Source organism: Falco cherrug, chromosome 11 (assembly GCF_023634085.1).
Source record: "Falco cherrug isolate bFalChe1 chromosome 11, bFalChe1.pri, whole genome shotgun sequence".
NCBI classification, from domain to species: Eukaryota; Metazoa; Chordata; class Aves; order Falconiformes; family Falconidae; genus Falco; species Falco cherrug.
Window position 1 is genome coordinate 22320619 of NC_073707.1, and position 20966 is coordinate 22341584.

The 20966-nt window shown below is 43.6% G+C and overlaps 1 protein-coding gene across 1 annotated transcript in view; it reads left to right on the plus strand.

Annotated features, from left to right (window-relative positions):
• Positions 1-2345: 2345 nt before the first annotated feature.
• Positions 2346-20966, plus strand: part of PSMD1 (proteasome 26S subunit, non-ATPase 1) — a 75638-nt gene continuing 57017 nt past the window's right edge. The window contains exons 1-16 of the mRNA XM_055723286.1: positions 2346-2502; positions 4913-4956; positions 6022-6095; positions 6344-6513; positions 7389-7594; positions 8881-9024; positions 9868-10094; positions 11510-11570; positions 13261-13389; positions 14584-14672; positions 15339-15417; positions 16212-16385; positions 17352-17463; positions 18101-18297; positions 18877-18972; positions 19482-19546. Coding sequence (XP_055579261.1) covers positions 2487-2502; positions 4913-4956; positions 6022-6095; positions 6344-6513; positions 7389-7594; positions 8881-9024; positions 9868-10094; positions 11510-11570; positions 13261-13389; positions 14584-14672; positions 15339-15417; positions 16212-16385; positions 17352-17463; positions 18101-18297; positions 18877-18972; positions 19482-19546 — 1883 coding nt within the window. The 5' untranslated portion in view covers positions 2346-2486. The remainder of the gene's footprint in view (positions 2503-4912; positions 4957-6021; positions 6096-6343; positions 6514-7388; positions 7595-8880; positions 9025-9867; positions 10095-11509; positions 11571-13260; positions 13390-14583; positions 14673-15338; positions 15418-16211; positions 16386-17351; positions 17464-18100; positions 18298-18876; positions 18973-19481; positions 19547-20966) is intronic.

Below are 20966 nucleotides of genomic sequence, written 5' to 3' on the forward strand. Positions count from 1 at the left end.
AAACCACTTTTCTGGGCCTCAGGTTCCCCACTAGTAGGATGAGGACAGTGATGCCTGACTACCTCACTGGGGTTATGATGATAATGCTGGAGCAGAGCTTAGCGGCTCTGTGGTTTAGAGTCAGTCCCCTTAGTGATGGTGCTGCTTTGCCTTTTAGCTGAGAGAGAGTGGCTAAAGATGCCTGGGGCATACTGGCAGGGTAGAGTGGGAGAGATGGAGAATGTTTCCAGGTGTGCTCCGCAAGTCTTTGCGTTATCATGCTGCTTGTTTGAATGTGTTGTAATAGTTAGGCTTGGTCTATGTAGGAAAACTTTGTTTAAAATGCATCTGTGAGGTGCTGTAGCTGCCCCATAAGGTGGTGGGGAGGAGTAGGTAGGTAGATGCCAAGCATGTGAGCAGTGTTTGGGGAAGTGCATGTTGCATCTCTTCCCAGCAGAAACACTTCTCCTGTGTGAGTGTGGCCCGGGGAGAGTGAACCTAGGGAGCAACTGACATTGGCAGAGCTTGTGGCTCTGCAAAGAGGGCACTGAACCCACTCTCGTTCCAGCCTGCAGGATTTCTGTAGGTTTTCTTTGCTTATGACCAGGTGGAAAATACAAATGTATTTTGTATTTGTGGGTGTGGGTGGCTGTATTCATGACCCCAGGCTTAGTAGCAGGTGAGCAGTAAGTGCATCTTAGCAAGCTGAAGGTATCCTCCTGCTCTGTCCCTGGCATGAGTGCATAGGTCTGCTGTGCAGTGGATTCCCTCTGCCTGTACTTATCCAATAAAGCTCTTGGTTAGGTGACTCCAGTAGGGTTTGGCAGTATAATCAGGTGAATCTTTATTTTCTTGCAATATTTGGCCTTTGCCGCCTAGAATTTAGCAGTGAAGAGGTGGCCTAAGAGTACAGAATTGCAGTTCAACCTATTTCAGTGCTACAAATCCAATGGATTTATTTACTGGTAAATTTTGATTAAATCATACAAGTTTACTCTTGCAGTGAGACTTTTGTGGAAGCGGATGAACTGCCTGGGGTTTAGGAGGGATGAGTGGGAATACATTTGACCAAAAGTATTGTTTTCCTTTGAGGAATAAAAATGACTTGAATTCTTTTTTTCTTTCCCCCCCCCCCACTAGCTGGGCGTGTGGAGGTGCAGCAGATAGTTTTACATGTTTAATTGATTTAATAATTTAAGGGCACTGCTATCTTACATTTGTTGTGAAGAATAAAGACATTTAATTTCCTAACTGGAATGTGCTTCGGTTTGTTTTTTGTTTGCCATGGTGTTATACTTGAAGTAGCATTATGCATGGTTTAACTGATACTTCTCTTGATTTAAATAAAGGGTATATTGGTAGGGAATGGAAGTGACCCCAGTATATGGTATCCAGAAGATCAGCAGAACTGGTCGGTGTGCAGGTCAGGCAGGCTGCGCACCTACGGGCAGCGGGGAAGGCTGGAGATCTTCTCAGCTGTGTGAGAAGAGCGGAGGTGTGATCCTCTTGGCGCCATGGGTAGGGCTCTGATAACTTACATTAATAACATTTACTAACTGAGGCCATTTTTTTCCTCGAGGAATTCAAGCCCTTCAGAAAGTACTTTTTCGTATTTAGTGGAAACGGGTAGAAATCAGTGCCACTGAAGTCTGGGCGCTTTGATCACTTGTTGCGCAGCACCATTGCTGTTGAGATGGATTTTCCTTGGTGCAAATCCACCCACCTGCATTTCCCCTCTAATGAAGCCAAAGCAGGAGCCAACATGACTCCATGCTCCTCCACGGCTGGGGCGCCTTCGGGTGGGAGCTCGGACACCGCTCTGGGCCGCAAAGCGATGGCTGAGGGGCAGGATCTGGTGAGGGGCTGTGGGGTGCCACCTGTATGCGCCTCCTTTTTAAGGGAGGGAGGGGTGAGGCCTTTTCTCACAGCTACGAGGGAGCTGGGGCCCGCAGAGGCGGCTTGCAAGGTGGGAAACCCGTGGGGTAAAATCCCCGACCCCTGCCATGCCGGGCTCAGGCCTGTGCCCCGAGGTGCCGCCCGTGGCGGGCAGCCTGTCATGGCGGGCGGCAGGCGGCGGCGGCCGTTCGTCTGGGCACAGCGCAGGCTGGGCCTTATGGGGTCACCCGTGGGGACCCCGCAGCCTCCCTTGCCGCCCTCTACCCACTGGGCGCAGGTGGGGGAGTGCTGCCCACCCCCCAAGGCCGGTGTGGGGAGGCCGGTGGGGCCGCGGAGGCCCCTGCGCGGGCGGCAGGCGAAGGTGCGAGGCCGCGGGAGGCGGAGCGGCCCCGCTCGCGCCTGCCCGTTTCCCGGCCGCCCCGCGCAGGCGATCGCCACGGGCGCCTTTCCCGGGCGCAGCGGGGTCCTGCCGGAAGGGGCCCTGCGCGGTACTTCCGGGCCGGGCGGCGGCGGAGCGGCAGCGGCGCGGTGCGGACCTCGGGCGGCGGCACCACCACCGCACTGGGCCGGAGCGGACCCCACTTCCCTCCGCGGGCCGGGCGGGTGGCACCATGATCACCTCGGCCGGTGAGGAAGCGGCGCGGGTTAGCGTTCCCCGCCGGCGTTTCGCTGAGTCAGGGCCGTGACTGGGCACCACCGCAGGCCGCGGGGGTGCCGGCCGCAGCTCTCCGTGGGGCCGCCCGCCATGGGGGCCTCCCCCCCGCCCCGCTCAGCCCTGCCCGGCAGCCACCGTGCGCCCCGGCGGGAGCGGGAGGCCCCCCGGTGCCCGGCGGCTCGCCACAACCGGTAGCTCAAGCCCGAGCCGCGGGAGGAGGGGGGGGTTGCCCGGTACTCGGCCGTGCCCCGAGGCGGCCGCAGCGAGACCGGCTCTCCGGCGGGCTCGGTGGGGAGGCGCGGGGGGCTGGGGCGGCCGCCTCCCGCCGGTGCCGCGTGAGGGCTCTCCGGCGGCCTTGCGGGCCCCGGGCAAGCACTGGGGTGCCCCGGCGGCGCAGTGGGGAACTGGAGGTCTTCACCCAGTTAAAGTGACTAACGCACGGGGGTGTAAAGCGGGGGGCAGTAGGGGTCCGCAGGAGGTGCGGCAGGGAGTGAGGGAGGGGGAAGAGGCAGGCTTGAACTTCGGAGCGGGTCAGAAGCACGGATGCCTGGCTGGGGAAAAGCCAGACTAAGGAGTCCGGGCTAATGAAGTGTGTGAGGAATTAGACGTTAAACACTGTTTCTGGGTCTGCTGAGAACATGCTTGTGTAAGAAAATATGAGAAGTATTTCCAAAAGTATTCAGGCCAGAATACTGTGACTGGTTGTGGCTTTGTGAGAGAAGCAGTGCAGAGGGAAACAGTCTGCAGGTGGCTTTCTCTTTCTGAACTTTTAAGTCTTTTTTAATTGAGGAGAAGTAGGAATTCATTTCAAAGAAGTTTTAGAAAGGTAGAAATGATATATTGAGTAGAAGTGAGATTGTTTCCTCCTCATAGATAGGTAAAAGCAAGAGATTATTAAAAAAAAACCCCATACATTTGGAGTATAGTTGCAGAAAACAAGTGGAAGGAGCACTGTGGCGTGGACTACTGAACCTCTCTTCCTCGCTTAAGGGGCCACATCAGTTCTCTTTCGGTTGTTTTTGCTGATGGACTTGTCTGATCTGGTTTTAAAATATTGCTGATAATGGAGGTTCTACAACCTTGTTAGACAAAGTGAATAACTGTCTTACTGTCAGAAAACTTTTCTTACCATCAAAGTTTGATCTCTGAAGGTCCAAATAAAGCTGTCTTACTATTCCTGTTTGTATCTCACACAAGTATCAGATTATTATCTTTCTGCTGGCAGCTGTGCTGTACATGTATGAATTCTGTGCCCTTCCTAGATTTCCACAGGCTGACCAGTTACAGACCTCCAGTCAGCCTTCGTAAGTCCGAATTGCTAGACCTCTTTGTTCTTTTTGCTCCGTTCTGAACACCCTGATTTGCTCATAGCTCTGAGAACATGGTGCCCAGCACTGGACACGGCGTTCTGGTTCAGGCGTGTTGGTGCCAAGCAGAGGGAAGTATTGCCTTGCATATCTGCCAAGGAACCTTCTCACTTACACAACACAGTGTGGAGGTAGAGTTCTTTGCCTTCCACTGCAACCATATGTTATTGATCATGTTTCATCTTAATTCACTGTACTATTCAGATTTCTTTGTCTGTACCTCTTAGTTTTGACCTGCACACTCTCCTTTTTGGATTTGTCAAGACCTTTTGAAAGCCCAGTTCAGCCCTCCAGTAGGCTTGCTGGCCTTTCCAGTTTGATGTCTTATTTAGATATTAAAAGGTTATCGATCTGTACAACAGATGAAAGATATTAAAAGCAGTGAATTGCGCTGGACTTTGATCAGATCCTATTCCAGCCCTTTCAGTTGCATCCTTGGAGTCTGACAATGAAATGAGTCTATAACCATTCTTCAGATGGAGCTCCGCAAAATAACTGTGAGCCTCTCTTTCAGTTATGTCAGTTAAAAAAAATATTTCTGTAGCTGTTCGTACAAATGCTCTAGGCCAGTGTTCGGAGTCTTGTGGAAGCTGTGAGGTATGGTGTCTTCTCTTAGTGATGAGGCCTGTTTCCTTGGCATGGAAAAAGTTAGGATGTTTTGACATGATCCTCTTTATGCCCCGTGGGGAAGTGGGAAGTGATTTGCTAGAAGGGAGTCGGCAAACTAGTGATGATGCTGGAGGTAAATCCCAGATTCTCTTAAGTTCCTGTCTAATATGTTTACCTCTAAAAAGGGTCATCTTTTATAAACAGCTTACCTTTTCAGTTATAAATTCTGTACTGTTTTGTATAATGTTTAATACAAACTTGGATCTGATCTTTGAATTTTAATACCAAAGATTTTAAACCAGCATTCCAGAGATAGTCTTCTTTCCAGTTCTGTTGGTTTTGAACTAAATAACATGTTCACTTTTGAAACAGAAGGAGTCCAAAACTGACTGATCTTGTTTTGCAGCTGGAATTATCTCTCTTCTGGATGAAGAAGAGCCACAGCTCAAGGTAAGCTCTTGCATCTGGAAGCAAATAATGGCCAATGCATTATGCTGAGAACTTAAAATTAGAAATGAGTGGGTCTCATAATTAATGATTGGACAGCAACAGGTGGACCCCAAATCCTATCTAGCCTGAAAGCTGAAAGGAAGGGATTACATAACACTATAACAGATGGCAAACTTTCTTGTTTTGAACATGGATCAAACTGGAGCTTCACATGCAAAGATCTCTGTTCACCAAAGCTCTCAGCTCTGTGATGATTATGTGGCTTTGTTACTTCAAAATGCAGCCTCTGGAACACTTTTACTACATAAAATTCAAAGCTGAAGAACATCTCAATTTTTAGCATAATTTAAGCGATGTAAACCAAAATCACAGTTACAGTTTTCACTTGGGGGGGGGGGGGGGGAAATCTTAGTCGTAGTAAGAGGAGAAAAAAGCAACAACAGAAACTTTATAGTCTATAGAGTATACAAATCCATAGGACACCACCAAACACTCTTAAGTGGTGGTGTATTGATAGTGCTTGCTAGTTACTTGAGCCGTTAACATAGCCCCTTTTAGGATGGGGAGGTGCATCTTGTAATACTGGAAACCCCCTAAATATTTTGCTTGGAAACAGGCATGGGTGGTGATATATCCGAATGAGCCCTGCTTTTGCTCTGAACTGATTTCAAGTGGGCTGGTTCTAGTCTGGGTATTGTTTATCTACTAAATTACTGTGTCCAAATAAATAAATAGAGTTGACTGGCATAGACGACAGGTCAGTTCTATATGCTACACAGAGGTTGCCCAAAGACCTAGAAAACTTTGTATTTTAAGGAATTTCACCATCAGTCATTTTAGCCAGTCATTCATCACAGACGCCATGGGAAGGAATACAGGGTTGTCTTACCTGTTAAATGAACGGCCCTTTATTTGTAAAGGCCTTGCAAAGATCTTTTAAAGTAGAATTTGCTGTTGAAGTGGGTCAGGGTTTATGTTATCAGTCTCGGGTGATACTTCATTTTTACTGGGCAGAGATAATAAATGCGTATTTTTATGTGATAAACTTTTTATTATCTTTTGTAGGAGTTTGCTCTTCACAAGTTGAATGCTGTTGTCAATGACTTCTGGGCAGAAATCTCTGAGTCAGTGGACAAAATGTAAGAGAAAACATGTCTGTCTTCAGGCGTGCTGCTTAAAAAGAACGTGAAATATGAAGTGGATGCAGTTCTGGTTGCTTGATACTAGCTAGTACAGCATCTAGCTCCGTATTTTCTAGAAAGCCCTAGTAAAAGTTGATGTGGGGTTGGAGCTGTAGTCCCAAAGGTGCAAGTTTGATCAAGCTGTCATGTGGCCTTAAAGAGAACAGAGCACACAGAGCTGATGCTCTTATCTCTCTTCTTTGCAGTGAAGTTCTCTATGAAGATGAGGGCTTTCGGAGCCGGCAGTTTGCTGCCCTAGTTGCTTCAAAAGTTTTTTACCACCTGGGAGCTTTTGAGGAATCGTTGAACTATGCCCTGGGAGCAGGTGACCTCTTCAATGTCAATGACAACTCGGAATATGTGGAGACTATCATTGGTGAGCAACTGTTGCTACAAAAGAAAAGCTCATGTGTTGTCAAAACTACTGCGACTTCGAGATTTTACTTGTTTTAGCTGCTGTTCTCCATACTCCTCTTCCTCTCCTTGTATTTGTTTCAACTGATGCTGTAACTAATTTTTCCCAGCTTATTTGTGTTTTCTTTCTGCTCCTTTGGATTCTGTAATGGAACTGACTTAAAAGTTCTGGCATTTTTTTTCCTGTTATTAACCTGTATTTTATTGTGAGTTCCTAATAGGAAAATTGCTTTCATTGTTTATTTTCCTTTCTCTCATTTGCATGCTAGTATTATTATCAATTTCAGCATAACTTTGGAAATAAATGGCTAATAAGTGAAGCTGCACACCTAACTGAGGGGTACTGGTGTTTTTTTTTTTGGTCAACCCTTAGCAAGATAGCAACTCAGATGTTGAATTCATGAATAATTTGAATGACTTCTAAAAGTCTTGTCTGCTGGTATCACTTACCTTGTACAGGCTGGATGGACCAGGATTGGCTTTCAGTTTCTCCAGCTAGTGCTTACCATGGAGCTAGGAAGTCTCCTACTGCTGTTTCCTCATTTATTTAAAATATAATGCCACTTGAACAAAGATAATGTCCATGGTTCCATTTTATCTACTTGGTTTCAGCACTAAAATCAGAGTTTGTTAGGAGAGAATACAAGTAGCTTCCACTACTATCTGTATATGACTGTACAAACGGTTCTTGTGCCTCACCTTTGTGTAGTTTCCCATATCCTGTATTTGCTGGTAGAATGTGTGTATGTACATGCTTGTTTCTTCATCTGTAAAAAAACCTGCAAACATCTAGGAAGCTGACAGCCCCCTCCCCATATTTGTTCAATATCTTTTCAGCAAAATGTATCGACCACTATACTAAGCAGTGTGTGGAGAATGCGGAGCTGCCAGAAGGGGAGAAGAAACCTGTCGATGAAAGGCTAGAAGGGATAGTGAACAAAATGTTCCAGCGGTGCTTGGATGACCACAAGTACAAGCAGGCTATCGGTATTGCTCTAGAGACACGCAGGCTGGACATCTTTGAGAAAACCATCCTTGAGTCGGTATGTGCAAGAGACAGGAGGTGCATGTAGCTAGTCTCTTCCAGGTATGGATCCAGAAGTGAAGTGCAAGATCCATGTTGCTGTGGAACTTGCTCTGTATTGTATGAACAGAATAAAAAATGAAACTCGGGGTGTTAAGTTCAACTTCTTCATGGAAGACAGAGCCGCTGAGGGCTGTCAAGTATAGAGAGACCCCTACCTTTAAGAAATCCCTAAGCTGCAGGTTGCTGGGAGAATATTTTCAAGAAGCCTTGGCTATGTGCCCTCTTCTTATGGTATTCCCTGTCAGCTACTGGCAGAGATAAGATACTGGACTAGGCAGACCTTAGGTCTGGTGTAGTGTAAGAACAGCTCTTGTTGTGTCATGTGCTGTAATTCACTCTGGGAAGGGATCCTTAGAGCTAGGTGATTTATTTATGGCAGGCAAAACAAAAAAATCCAGTAGTTGGGTGAGCTGCTCTCTTTTTTTGGTAACTGGCTGTGTGCAGTCTTAGCCTGCCCTGACTGCAAGGCAGCACAGTCCAGCTTAAACATCCTTCACTGAGGGTTTAAGGTAAGTCATGTCACCTGGTAATGGCAGTAAGAGAAGCATGCCTGTAGTAGTTGCAGCAGCTCAGTGGTTGTGTGTAATCTTGTTAGGCTGCAGCATCTCAAGCATATGCCAGACACTTTGCTTAAATTCATTAAAATTTACCACTTTTCAATTTACAGCTTTCCCATGTTTTTGGATATCTCCCACTCCTGTATATGGGAATGATAATCATAAGGCATCCATCTTGCTTGGTCTGCTGTTCGCTGTCCTGTGCGTTTACTGACTTAATTGCCCATTATAGATCCCTCATTTCAAATTACCTTTCTGAAGTCTAGTAACCAAATCTGTTTCTCAGCCTCTAGCAAGAAACAGGTGTGTTGGGGATCTTTTCTTGGTGCGTGGTTTGTTTTGCTGATGTTCCGTGTTGGTGCAGTGAATTTCACTGCACCAAGAGAATGATTATTCAAGTAAGAAAGGTGAGGAAGTGGTAATAGGTATTGAACTTTTGATTTAATCTTTTATGTGTTTTAACTACTGAATTATATATTGATCCTGTACATTTTTGGTAGTAATATTTCTTTAAACTGCAATACACCTGTATATAAGCTTTTCTGAAAATGGGAAACTGTGAAGGTTTACATATGCATGTCTTTTGCTCTGCTTTTTAAAATAGAAAGGAGGTAGCTTTGTCTGAATTTGTAAATCCTACTTCTTAGTCCAAACCCAGACTTGATATCCTTGAATTTTATTTCAGAATGATGTTCCTGGGATGCTAGCCTACAGCTTGAAGCTCTGTATGTCTTTGATGCAGAATAAACAGTTCCGCAATAAAGTCTTGAGAGTTCTAGTTAAAATCTACATGAATCTGGAGAAACCGGACTTCATCAATGTGTGCCAGGTAAACTTCTTGGAGTGATGTTTGAAGATCAATCAAAAGTAACTCTTCTTTAGATGCATTTGAGTTGAGAGCTACCTGATCTCTCTCTTTGAATTTTTTTTTTTTTAAAAAAGTTAAATGAAATATCTTTTCCTGGTTGTGTTCTTCAAATATATGTCAAAGTGAGATCAATTTGAAAGAGATGCAAATATTCCACGTTTGGTCAATTTATAGAGAAAGAAATGTTCAAAGACAGCATGGAGATGTAGGCAACTGACAGAATGTTTCAAGTCTATGTATCAGAGTATCAGGTGGTAGATGCACAGCTTGGAATTTTATTTATTCCTCCAAAGAGCTTTTACAGTGCTTTGTTTTTCGGTAAGCCATTGTCTGAAACTGTTTAGACAACCAGTAATGAAGTTACTGAGAGGTTCTCAGGCCTCTGCCAGTCTTGGCATGCCCTGTACATGTGACTCAGGAGTGTTAGGCCTGTTCCATTTTAGCTGAGACATCGATACAAAATAACTGATCCTTCTTTAATGTGCTTTTGAAACTTCTGTGTTTAGTAGGACAGCATTGTCAGTTTCCAAAGGTAAAGCTGCAGCAATAGGAAGGCCTGAATGGTGTGTCTTGAACTTGTAGTACTTGTTTTTTAACTGATCTTTGAAAACTCTTCAAAGACTTCTATTATCTTCCATGAGACAGAGATAACTTTTCTTTCTTGAAGGGGTGTTCTGTGGAAGCAGCAGGTGAGGGAATGGGGAAAATGGGGTGTGGTCTCAGGTAGTGTTGCTTTCTCATTCTGAAGTATGTCATTTCTTCTCCTGATTCGTTTTTTTTTTCTCTGTTCATCCTTCTGCTCAGTGCCTGATATTCCTGGATGACCCACAGGCTGTGAGTGACATCTTGGAAAAACTGGTGAAGGAAGATAACCTTCTCATGGCCTACCAAATTTGCTTTGATCTGTATGAAAGTGCTAGCCAGCAGTTCTTGTCTTCTGTGATCCAGAATCTCCGCACGGTTGGCACTCCCATTGCCTCTGTGCCTGGTTCCACCAACACCGGCACCGTCCCTGGATCAGAGAAAGACAGGTGAGGGTATTGGCTTGAGAAGAGGTGCAGTTTGGTTACAGTCCTGCTCTAGTGGAGCCTCCTGTTCTGTTTATGTGTGCCCCGACAAACAATTGAGTTACTCTCATTTAAGTCAGGATAGTAGGCTATACGTGCTATTTACTCAGGGCATTACCAGAATCCACTCTTGTTTGAAAGAATGGGTTTTCCTTTGCAGTTGAGGTAAGTATGGTGCAGTTATTGTGGCTCAGCTAATGAGCAGTGTTTCATTAAGCCATAGTGTGAATTGCTCAGGAACACTCTGATGTTGTGTTGTCTTTGCAGCAGCTTGTGAAGTTAAAGAAGGGGAAAGTTCAAGCAAAAAGCTCATTGCAGCTATGTGCAAGTTTGGTTTCACACCATAGCTTGTCTTCTGCTAACTGCTTGTGGGTGGAGAGTTCAGATGATCCTGTAGCACTGTAGACCCTTTTGTACTTACAGTTAAAAGTTGCTAGTTCAAATCTAGTTTGAGTTGTTACAGTCCGGACACTTAAAACTTGTTCAGGCGTCAACATCACTGGATCTTAGCTGCAGGAAGCTGCTGTTAGGACAAAGTTGGCACTAACCATTCCATCTTCTTTATTTGTTCTTTTGATGGCTTGCAGGTAATCGACATAGGTAGTTTTGTTTTAAACCTCTGTTTTTAGAGGATTGACCAATCCATGCTAAGGCTGCTGCCCGGGTCGAGGGCAGCATGGAAGATGTTTGTGCTCAATGCGCTCTTTAATCATCAGAGCTCTTGTGTTTGTACTCAGCCTGATCACTGCACTGTCTCTGATGGCATGTGATGGAAACATGGCCTAGATCAAGGCTGATTAAATATCAGGGCTAATGCAGCTCTGAGGAACTGATTCTAAATCAGTGATCTGTGCATAGCAAGCGTTTTCCTCTCTTCCAGTCAAATAAAAGGAAAGGCACAGGATAATTTATAAGTCAGTCTGTGAAGTGTTGGGACAGGGTGCTAACAGCAGCTTAATATGTTTCATTTCCATTTCGATGCTCTAGCAACCGTCCTAATAGTAATGAGCTCAAAGCTTCTTGGGTGAGGATGTAATTATCTCCCTGCTGCCTTGTTTGTTGACCTTGTTTCCTCACCTGTCTCTGCCTGTTCATTCCCTACAAGCTTCTGTGTTTTTGTTGCCTCTATAGATGGAATTAGAGGGTGAGGTTTTCTGGGCCTTCTTCAAGTTCCCTGAAAATTGGACTGGGGAGGAGTTTGCTTCTCAGCAGTGACCTCCAGATAGTCAGCCCCTGCCTTAACAAAGTCCTGTTTCCAGTCATCCTCTCCAAATCCCAGGCTGTTCTTTCAGGACAGTGTTCAGCCATAATTACAGTGCTTGACTAGTTACAAGTGATGAACTGGGTTGCATTTTTCATTTTATTTTATTTTATTTCAGTGATGCTATGGAAGCAGAAGAGAAACCAGGAAGCACTTGTGCAGGGAAGTCTGCAGAAAATGTGAGTGCCATTTCCAAAAATATTCCTTGCTTAGTATTTCTCATGCGTTCTCTTTGAATCTCTGGGGTTGCCAGACTGGTTTGGCTAATGAAGAATAGAATTCTACTTCTGTCTTGCTTGGAGACAAGGTGACCGATGATCTCTGAAGACCAGACATCTGACAGTCTGAAAGTCCAGCAGTTCAGATGCTGAAGGTTGCAGGGAGAGTCAAAAGCGCATAGATCTCTGCAGGAATTAACTGAGCTCTGAAAAAGGGAACAGAAGGATCTGGCTTATGTGTTTGCTTTCTGTTGATACTGAAATTATTAACTCCTTCCCGAATGAAGGGCCTGAAATTTGACTGCTGCTGAGAACCTCAGCTGATGAATTAGCTTGACATGTTTTTTTGTTTTTTTTTTTCTCCTTCTGAAATCTGGCTGTAGTTCTGACCAGATAGAACTGATGCCAGTCTGCAGGAATGGCAGGAGGGGATGCTGACATAGTGTAATTTCTTTTCCGTGAAGGAGAAGGTGTTGCCTCTGGCTAGCATGGTGGCTGTGTTGCTGGACCAGGTGGTTAGAATCTTTTTGTTTACTTTCTTTTCCCAAGTATTGGAGAAAGTGAGTACACTTCTAACATGCACATACAGTTGCATTTCAGAATGTAGAGTAGCTAATGCAATTCCGACGCTTCCAATGCTGAAGAAAGGAAATGCTACTAGAGAGGAAACTTAAACCCAAGACAAGTTCTTTTTTCTTGTTCCCCATGGTGTATGTTTGCAAACTAGGCTTGGGAATCTTTGAGAGAGAGCAAACAGAAGTGTTTTCTTGGAATTATATTTGACAAGGAAAACAAAAGGGGTCAAATTTCTTGCTCTGTCAAGGAACCTGTAAACAGTGCTTTTGTGCAAGAAGGGTGTCTTGAATCATTCTGCTGCGTTGGCATTGCTGTCTGTGCCAAGGGATGAGTACATAAAAGCAATCTATATGGCCAGAAATAGTCTTTAGCTTAATCTTCCACAATTCAGAATGCTGCTTACAAAGAGATAATTAAGATTAGTTTAAGGGCTAAACTACTCATGCTTGGCTTGTCTCTGACCAGCTAACAATGTCAGCACAAAGAGCTGCAGTGTACTTTTCATTGAGTTGGAGCTTAATCTGGGGAAACTCTTCCATCATGAGGAAGAAGGAGGCTTTTTCAAAGAGCTCTGGAAGATGAATGTATGAGACGTTCCTGATTCTGCTAGCCTAGATAAAGTCTGTAGCTCACAAGAATGATGGTGCAGCTCAGCAGGGTCATGCAGTGTGTTGTGGCTTTGTGGTCCTCTCCATTAAAACTTTCCTGGAAGTGCAGGTTCATGTTTGTGAAAGTGTTTGCCTCTTGCAGGAGACTCATTGTATTTGTAAGGCCAAACAGCAGCTTGCAGAATATCAGATGTCACTCAGATCCTTTTGTTTTCAATGAAAGAATAAATTTCTTTTCAAAGTCTCTTCTCCCATTTGCACTGTAGTGCACAAAGGGACTTGATTATCTGGGAGGTTTGGGCTTGCGCAGCAAGGGCAGAAACAATGTCCTTTTAGTCCTAAAACCAGATAGATTTTGGAATTTGGTGATGGGAACATACCAGGGTGTCGTCTTCTTGTGAACTGTATTTTAACTAGAGCTATAGTTGGGTTCTCATGTTTTTTCTTCTTTTTGCTTGTATATGAAGAACCCAGAACCTAAGGACCAGATCTCAAAAATGATTAAAATTTTAAGTGGGGAAATGGCCATTGAGTTACATCTGCAGTTTTTAATACGAAACAACAATACAGACCTCATGATCCTCAAAAACACAAAGGTAAGAGGCTTTGTTAGATATGGTTGCCTTGGATTCATCCTGTATTGCTTTGACCACATTGTTGTTACTTCACAACATCACGTTTTAGCATGGCCTCCCTGAGTTCTGAGGTTACAAATCTGTTTTTCAGTTGTGATAAGTTAACATTTAAAACTCAAATGTGTGAGGCCTGACTTAAGAGCTGATTGCATCTGAACAGGACTGTATAATTAGATTGTTCTAACTTACAGGTAGTATGACATAATGACAAGCTGCTATTAACGTGTTGATTTATTTTTTTTCTGATTGGTTATAGAAACTAATCCTTTTCTCCCCCCACCCCCCACCCCACCCCCCTCCTTTCGATGGGCCTGTTTTCCATCTGGTCAGTAAGATGGATGAACTCACCCTCCAGCTCCATGACCAATCCATTGCAAATGCTGCTGGTTGGAGAGGGAGGGAGTGAGCCAGGACTGTAGGTTACAGTATGTTGGTGTCTGGGTTGAAGTGTGATGTGATGTTATGTGAGACTAGACCTTCAGTTTGGCTAAAGAAATTCAGATAGGTGCTCAGAGACTAGTATTTCCACACTGAAGACAAAACCAGTCAGATAATGTAACGTAGGCAGCGATAGTGATTTGAGTAACTGGTTTTGTTTTGAACGGTGTTACTCGAGGGTGGGCAAATGAAAACTTACAGATAAATTAGACTCTCTAAAGCTAAATGATTATTAGAAACCATAGAAGTTTTTTGTGTGAAATGAGATGCATGTCATCAGCAAAAATGGTAGGGGATGCTTGTCGGTGGGTTCATTTGTTTCAAGAGGCACTTTGGATGTATTGGAAAATCTCCATCTGCTGGTTAAGTGCTTGGGAGTGATCCTGCATAGTGTTCCAGGGATGGCTTGAAAATGTCAGCAGCTCATGCTCTGCAGTGCTTAGCTCTGGGAACCAGAGGGTGGGGTTCTCCAGATCAGCTGCAACTGAAGTAATCGCATCTCTGACAGAAACTCATAGAAAGGATTGGTTTGCACTGGAAAGATGGGTTGAGGGTATGTTAGAATGTATTAACAGTCTATTAACTTTGATTAAATGGAAATTACTGGTTAAATTGAGCATAATTACAATCACTTTTCTGGTGTACTGGCAAGCATGTTAAGCAACCTCGGGCATATCTCTTGCTGACTGGTGATACTGATTGTTTTTGTTCTTTCAGGACGCGGTGCGGAATTCCGTATGTCATACAGCAACGGTTATAGCAAACTCCTTTATGCATTGTGGTACAACCAGTGATCAGTTCCTTAGGTAAATCTATGGCAAGGAAACTCCAGTGTCATTTAGAGGTGTTTGAACAACATTGTTGTCCTACTAACTTGATACTTCCAAAAGGGTGGCTGCAGGACTCTCATAGGCTTAGAGAAGTAAAAACAAAGAGTCTGAAAACTAATGTGGCGGCAGAAGGAAGAAGCTGGAATTGCTTCCTGTTCTCTGTCCTCACAAACTGGCTTTATGTGATTGCTAACCATATAAACAGTTTGGAGAGTGGAGATCTGGAATTTCCATTCTGTCTGTTTTCTAGTTGGAGAATTTCTGAGATGATGTTGTCTTTTTTGGTAGAGGTTGACAGTGCTGAATGACTCTTGGAAGGAAAATGTCAGGGCTGACCTTACCAGGGACTTGAGGAAAGTTCCGGAAGCTCTGCTGGAGTCTCTCCCAGAGAGTTGATGGGCTGCATATTGAGCAGTTGTTCTTAATCTTTTACTGAGTATCTAGAAGCTTGACTATGACCAGCCAAGAATCAGGGCTGATGAAGGAGAGAGAGGTATAACATGGAAATGTGGCTAGCCTTCTTGCTTTTTGGAGCTGCTTTCTGGTTTGAAAGCAGTCTTTAGTACTGTGAAACCCAGCTTGCAGGATGAGGAATGGGCTGTATGAAAAACTTTGTATAACCTTTCTCTTTTTGTCTTCCAGAGACAATTTGGAGTGGTTGGCCAGAGCTACTAACTGGGCCAAGTTTACTGCCACTGCCAGCTTGGGTGTTATACACAAGGTAACATTGCATTCATCTTCCTCTGTTCAGTATAAACGCTTGACTTGTGAACGCTGAAAACATTGAACTGGGGATTCTGAATGATGCCTGCACTCCAGTTTGCCTAGGCTATTGCAAGGCACAGCTGTAATATAGTTTGTGTCTTTGCACTAAAGAAAAGCTGTGCTTTGACAAGTCCATCTCGTCTGTATTTTATGGCATGTTTTGCTGCCTATCAAAAAGGTGGTAGGGTAATATGGCTCAAGGAGAGAGTTGTCTTCCTTAGCTTTTCTCTTCCTTTGTGAGTTGAACAGAGTCAATAGTTTCTAGCTTTTAAAATTACAGGTATATTATTTCTTAAGTGGTTTCGGGACAGTACTAAAGTCCTTACTGTAGCAAGTTTCAGCAGGTTTGAATGGTGACCTAAGCAGTGGTCATTTTCTTAAAATTCATTCACAGGGAGGGTGTATTTAAGGATGTTTTGAAATAGCAAGAAGTCTTTGTATTTGTCTTGTGTGCCTCAACCCTCATTAAAGTGCTGTAGTGAACGAATCTGTAGCTTCAGGCCAGATTTGTCCTGGTTTAGATCAGTGACCAAGTGATTGATGAATACTTGTGTACTGTGGTTAAACTCCAGTGCAGAAGGATACTTTGCTGATTGTACAGTACTGAAAGGCTGATTTTTGTGGAGGAAGTAATGGCTATAACACGTTTTCTCATGACGTGTTTAAATATTATCGTGAAGTCTTTGCATACACTGTTTTTTTTTTCACCTTCTCATTGTCTTCCCTTCCTGCTGGACACTGGACATACAGGGTCATGAGAAAGAAGCGTTACAGCTAATGGCAACATACCTACCCAAGGACACCTCCCCAGGGTCAGCCTACCAGGAAGGTGGTGGTCTCTATGCCTTGGGCCTCATTCATGCTAACCACGGTGGGGACATCATTGACTATTTGCTGAACCAGCTGAAGAATGCCAGTAATGATGTATGTACTGGGTTCGGTTCCGAACCTTTGTGTTCTTGGGAATACCTGGGAGGGGTGCTAGCTGGTTTAGAAGTGGGGGTTAGAGGTAACTAACACTGTGGCAGTAATGTGATACTTACACCTCCTGTGGGCCTTAAGTTTGGTTTTAATGACCTATTGCTCAAGGCTTAGGTATGAGTTTTAGAAAATTCTTACATGTTTTGACAGTGAATCTAGCTTCATTGTTTTTACTATTTGTACATCTACTTTGTTTTGCTGGCAGGCCTGCAGTATTCAGGCACTGCTATTGCTGATGACTTAGCTGTCAAAGGAATAAACCACAAAGTGCTTCTGCTGACCTGTAGGTTTAATGCATCTTTTTTTTAAAAAAAAGACTTTTCATAAAGGTCTACAAACAGTAAGTGGTAAAGTAAAATACTTCTTTTTGTAAGTTAGGAATAGGTTAGTATTTTCCCAGCATGTTCCCTTCTTCTCTTTGGAGAATTTCAGACTCTGTCTTTAAAAATTCTGTGAATGGATCCCACTCATTTTATTCCAAATATACAGCCTTTCCTGTAACTGTTCGCAGAACAAAAGAGGATGTAGGGTGTTTAAGTGGGTATTGATTTACCTTTCTATTTGAAAGCTAGGCAACAATTTTTATACATGGTACAGATTTATGGTTTTACATAAACCATAAGGAAAAAGACCTTAAAGATACTAGAACATCTCTTGTGCTATGTGTAAAGCTTCTGATACTCCTTGTTTATGGGCTTTTGAACTGCTATTTGTCCTCTATTTTCTGCCTCTTTCATCAGAGTCACTGCCTGAGGTGGTGAAAGTGGTATTTCTGACAGGTCAAGAGATCATTTTGGGTGGTGTGGGGCTAAAAGTTTGCAGCTTTATATTGATGGAAAGTTGTCTACTTCAGCTGAAGTCATATTGTTCCTGGTTTTATGATGACTGAACTTGTATATGCTTCTCTAGATTGTCCGGCATGGTGGTAGCCTGGGTTTGGGTCTGGCTGCCATGGGGACAGCACGTCAAGATGTGTACGATTTGCTCAAAACAAATCTATACCAAGATGATGCGGTAACAGGTAAATGTTCTGCTTCAAAAGTAAATAACCATCTGAGGCCTTATCTGGTTTTTTTTGGTGGATTTTTTTCAGTTTTTTTGTAGGCAGCATAGATTGCTTCTAGGTTGCCTTAGCTGTGTTTTATTTACTTACCTTTTCCTGATCAGCATGGTTCTTCAGTTATGTTGCAGTAATGTTCAGAGGTCATGTCAGGACTGGTCTGTGGCACGATGCCAAATACTGGCAAGATATGCTAGGTCTTTAAACAGTACATTATTTTGCTTTATTTTTTCCTTTTTTGTATGCTTTTTATGTAGCATGGCTGATCTCCAGAGCCAAATACCCTTTTTGGCTGAGAGACAGGCTCGGAGAAGCTTGTGAGGGTTACTGCTGCACTTGCAGGGGTTCACAGGAAAATTATCTTTGCAGCTCTTGGCCCACAGAAAGGAAAACTGAACTTGGTAGGGAAGAGTACTAAGTTGTGGCTGGTAGGTTATCATTACAGGCACGTTTGGCCATGAATAACGAATGGGATTCCTGAGCATGGTGGTGTCCAGAAGTGATCTGTTGGCCTACGTCTTGTGTATTCTCTAAATAAAATAGTTACTGCTTTTGGGGACAGAGTTTCCTTGACTTTTTGCTTTTCTGTGCTGTGCAGGTGAAGCAGCTGGCCTGGCACTGGGGCTGGTTATGTTGGGGTCTAAAAATGCTCAGGCTATTGAGGACATGGTTGGCTATGCACAGGAAACCCAGCATGAAAAGATTTTGCGAGGCCTTGCGGTTGGAATTGCTCTGGTCATGTACGGAAGGATGGAGGAGGCAGATGCTCTCATTGAGAGTCTCTGCAGAGACAAGGTAAGTTTAGCTGTGACTTAATCCCTGGCCCTTTTGTTACATGGGTGACCTTCCTGTCCTTTTGTGAAATCTCCAGCTATGTTGGGTTGGTTGTTTCAAACCGGGGAAGTTTTTACATAGGTCTGAAGTGGGGGAGTTTCACAGGTTGTTTCACTGATCAAAAATACAAGAACAACAGTGCTTTATTAATTCTTTAGCCTTGTACTCTGTCTCCGTGGTCCTGTGAGCTGCAACAAGGAGCAAAACAGGGTGTAATGGTTAAAAACAGGTGAGGCATGCTGTAGGTGGGTCATTCTCAAGGATCTAGTAGTGATCAATAGCAGATAGTGAATAAGAAGCAGAATGACACATCTGCCAGATGCTCTTTGATAGCCTTGTGGTATAGCAACTTTCTGTCCCCCTGAAACTGGTAATGGCAACCCTGCTTTGGTGATTGTCCTGTTACTGATCCCTAATAAACAACTAAGCACTGAGGCTACCTGTTTTCAGATTCCGGGCCCAAGAGTACAACAGATTTAAAGTCAAAATTACTGAGTCCCTGTTTGGATGGATGTTAAATATTGATGCTTTATCTTCCAGGATCCAATTCTTCGTCGTTCTGGCATGTATACTGTTGCTATGGCATACTGTGGCTCAGGGAACAACAAGGCTATCAGACGCCTACTGCATGTGGCTGTAAGTACTGTGGGCTTAGAGGCACACAGCAAGAAGTTTGTGGTGAGAGAGTAGGCAGGATTTGTGTCTACAGTGTTAATGTTCTGGCCCAAATCAGAGATTGTGAAGTGGTAAAAGCTTTCCTTAATACTATGAATAGAAATAGCAGGGTCTTCTGACATTAGAATAAGCAGACTTTCAGCAAAAGAATATTCAACCTGGTATCGCAAAAAAGGAACCTGTTAAAAATAAAATGTGATCCTAAAGTTGTTGGTAATGGGTTTGTGGTGAATAATCTCTGTAATGATGGGCCAGCTGTAAAGGATGAGGTCTGTCTACTCTGATAAGATTGCAGTCACAATGTATGAACAAGAGTGAGGCTGTTCCAGCTAAGGCTGAACATGAGTGTTAATTTTTTTTAATCCTGTCTCTTTTTTTTTAACTTGTGTGCCTGGCACCTGTCCTGAAATGTTGCGGAGTGCTCAAATGTTTTTAGCTGTGTTCTGACTGTCCTGTTTTCCCTTTTGTAGGTGAGTGATGTAAATGATGACGTGAGGCGGGCAGCTGTTGAGTCACTTGGTTTCATTCTGTTCAGGTACAATATCTTCCTTGGTCACTTACACAGCCTTCAGTTTTCAGGAAATGTGTATGCTATTACAAAATGATTCAATTACTAACTGAGTGGAGGTTGAAAAGTCAAAAAATTCAGGGAGAATAAAACGTGGTTCAAAATTGGAAGCCTTCCTTAGTGTTCAGCAGATGCTTAATGAGCCTTTCTGTAAGTTTCTGGACTTACAGCTTAATTGTCTGAATAGAGTTAAATGAAGTTGACAAATAGAATGAAAAGTTAATATTTGCCAAGATTGAGAGTTAAAAGTGAAGTATACAGCTCTTGTGCTAGGCCTCTTAAAGGCAATAGTGCTCAGACAAATATGCCTGCTTAGCTGCTATCTGAAACATTCCTGGAGTCTGTGAATTTGGTAAAAATAACCTGAAGAAGGGTGTCAAAATAGTCTTTGTTTTTTAAGTATCCGCTGTTAAATGTTAAACCCTGGTGGGTTACTGAGTTTACGTTGTGGTAATGTGAGCCCATCACAAAATAGTCATGAAATTTGTTTTGGTTGTCTGAAGTGAAATCTGTCACTGAACTGGTATTTCATAGTGTTCTGTAGAGCTCTATAGTTTTTTTTTTAGGTACGAGGTGTTTGGATGGTTTTGGTTTTGTGGTTGGTTTTTTTGGTGGAATTAGAAGACTCCCTAAGGACTACACCTTCATCTGTTAATACAGAAATCTGTGTAATTTGAGCACTGAGCCAAGCTGCACCTTCTTGAGTGTGTCTGGGAGGAGGTAGCACGTACTTGGGTCCAGGACTGTAATTTAAAAATCTTTGTTCACATCATCTTTGGGTTGGTAGGCAGTCTGTAAATTCATTCTGAAAAACAGGATGAGGTGCTTAAAGATGGTATTAAAAAAACCCCTGGGTTACTGATATGACCAGTCAATTTTTCATTAACCGTTGTTCCTCACATACAAATAGTTCTGCTCCACTCAGTTTTATTTGAAGCATATTCTGGCTGCAATTAAATGTACTTTACAAACAGAACAAATTCTCTCTGTGGGCAACAGGCGTCTCCCAAGAGCTTCTGCTCCATTGCTTCCAATGAGCAGAGATCAGTCCCTGCTGCAGAGCGATCTGCGACTCTCCTTGAAGCCAAAGGGTCTGTTTACATAGATGGGGAAGCCAGTTACAGAAGGCAAATTCCATGCAGGCCTTCCATAGTTTCAGGCATCTTTTTTCCAAACAGGTTGTGACAAAGCACTTTTGATCTCTTGATTTCAGTGTAATTTTCCTTTTCAACAAATGCAACATGTAATTGGACGTTGATAGCTCCTACAAAAATGAGAAGCTTTCAAGGCTCTGAACTGAACCATTTATCATGTGCTGGCATCTTGTTGGAGCAAGATGCTTCTAGGCCTGCCTGTTCTCTCCATATCTAGAAATGAGGAAAGGAGT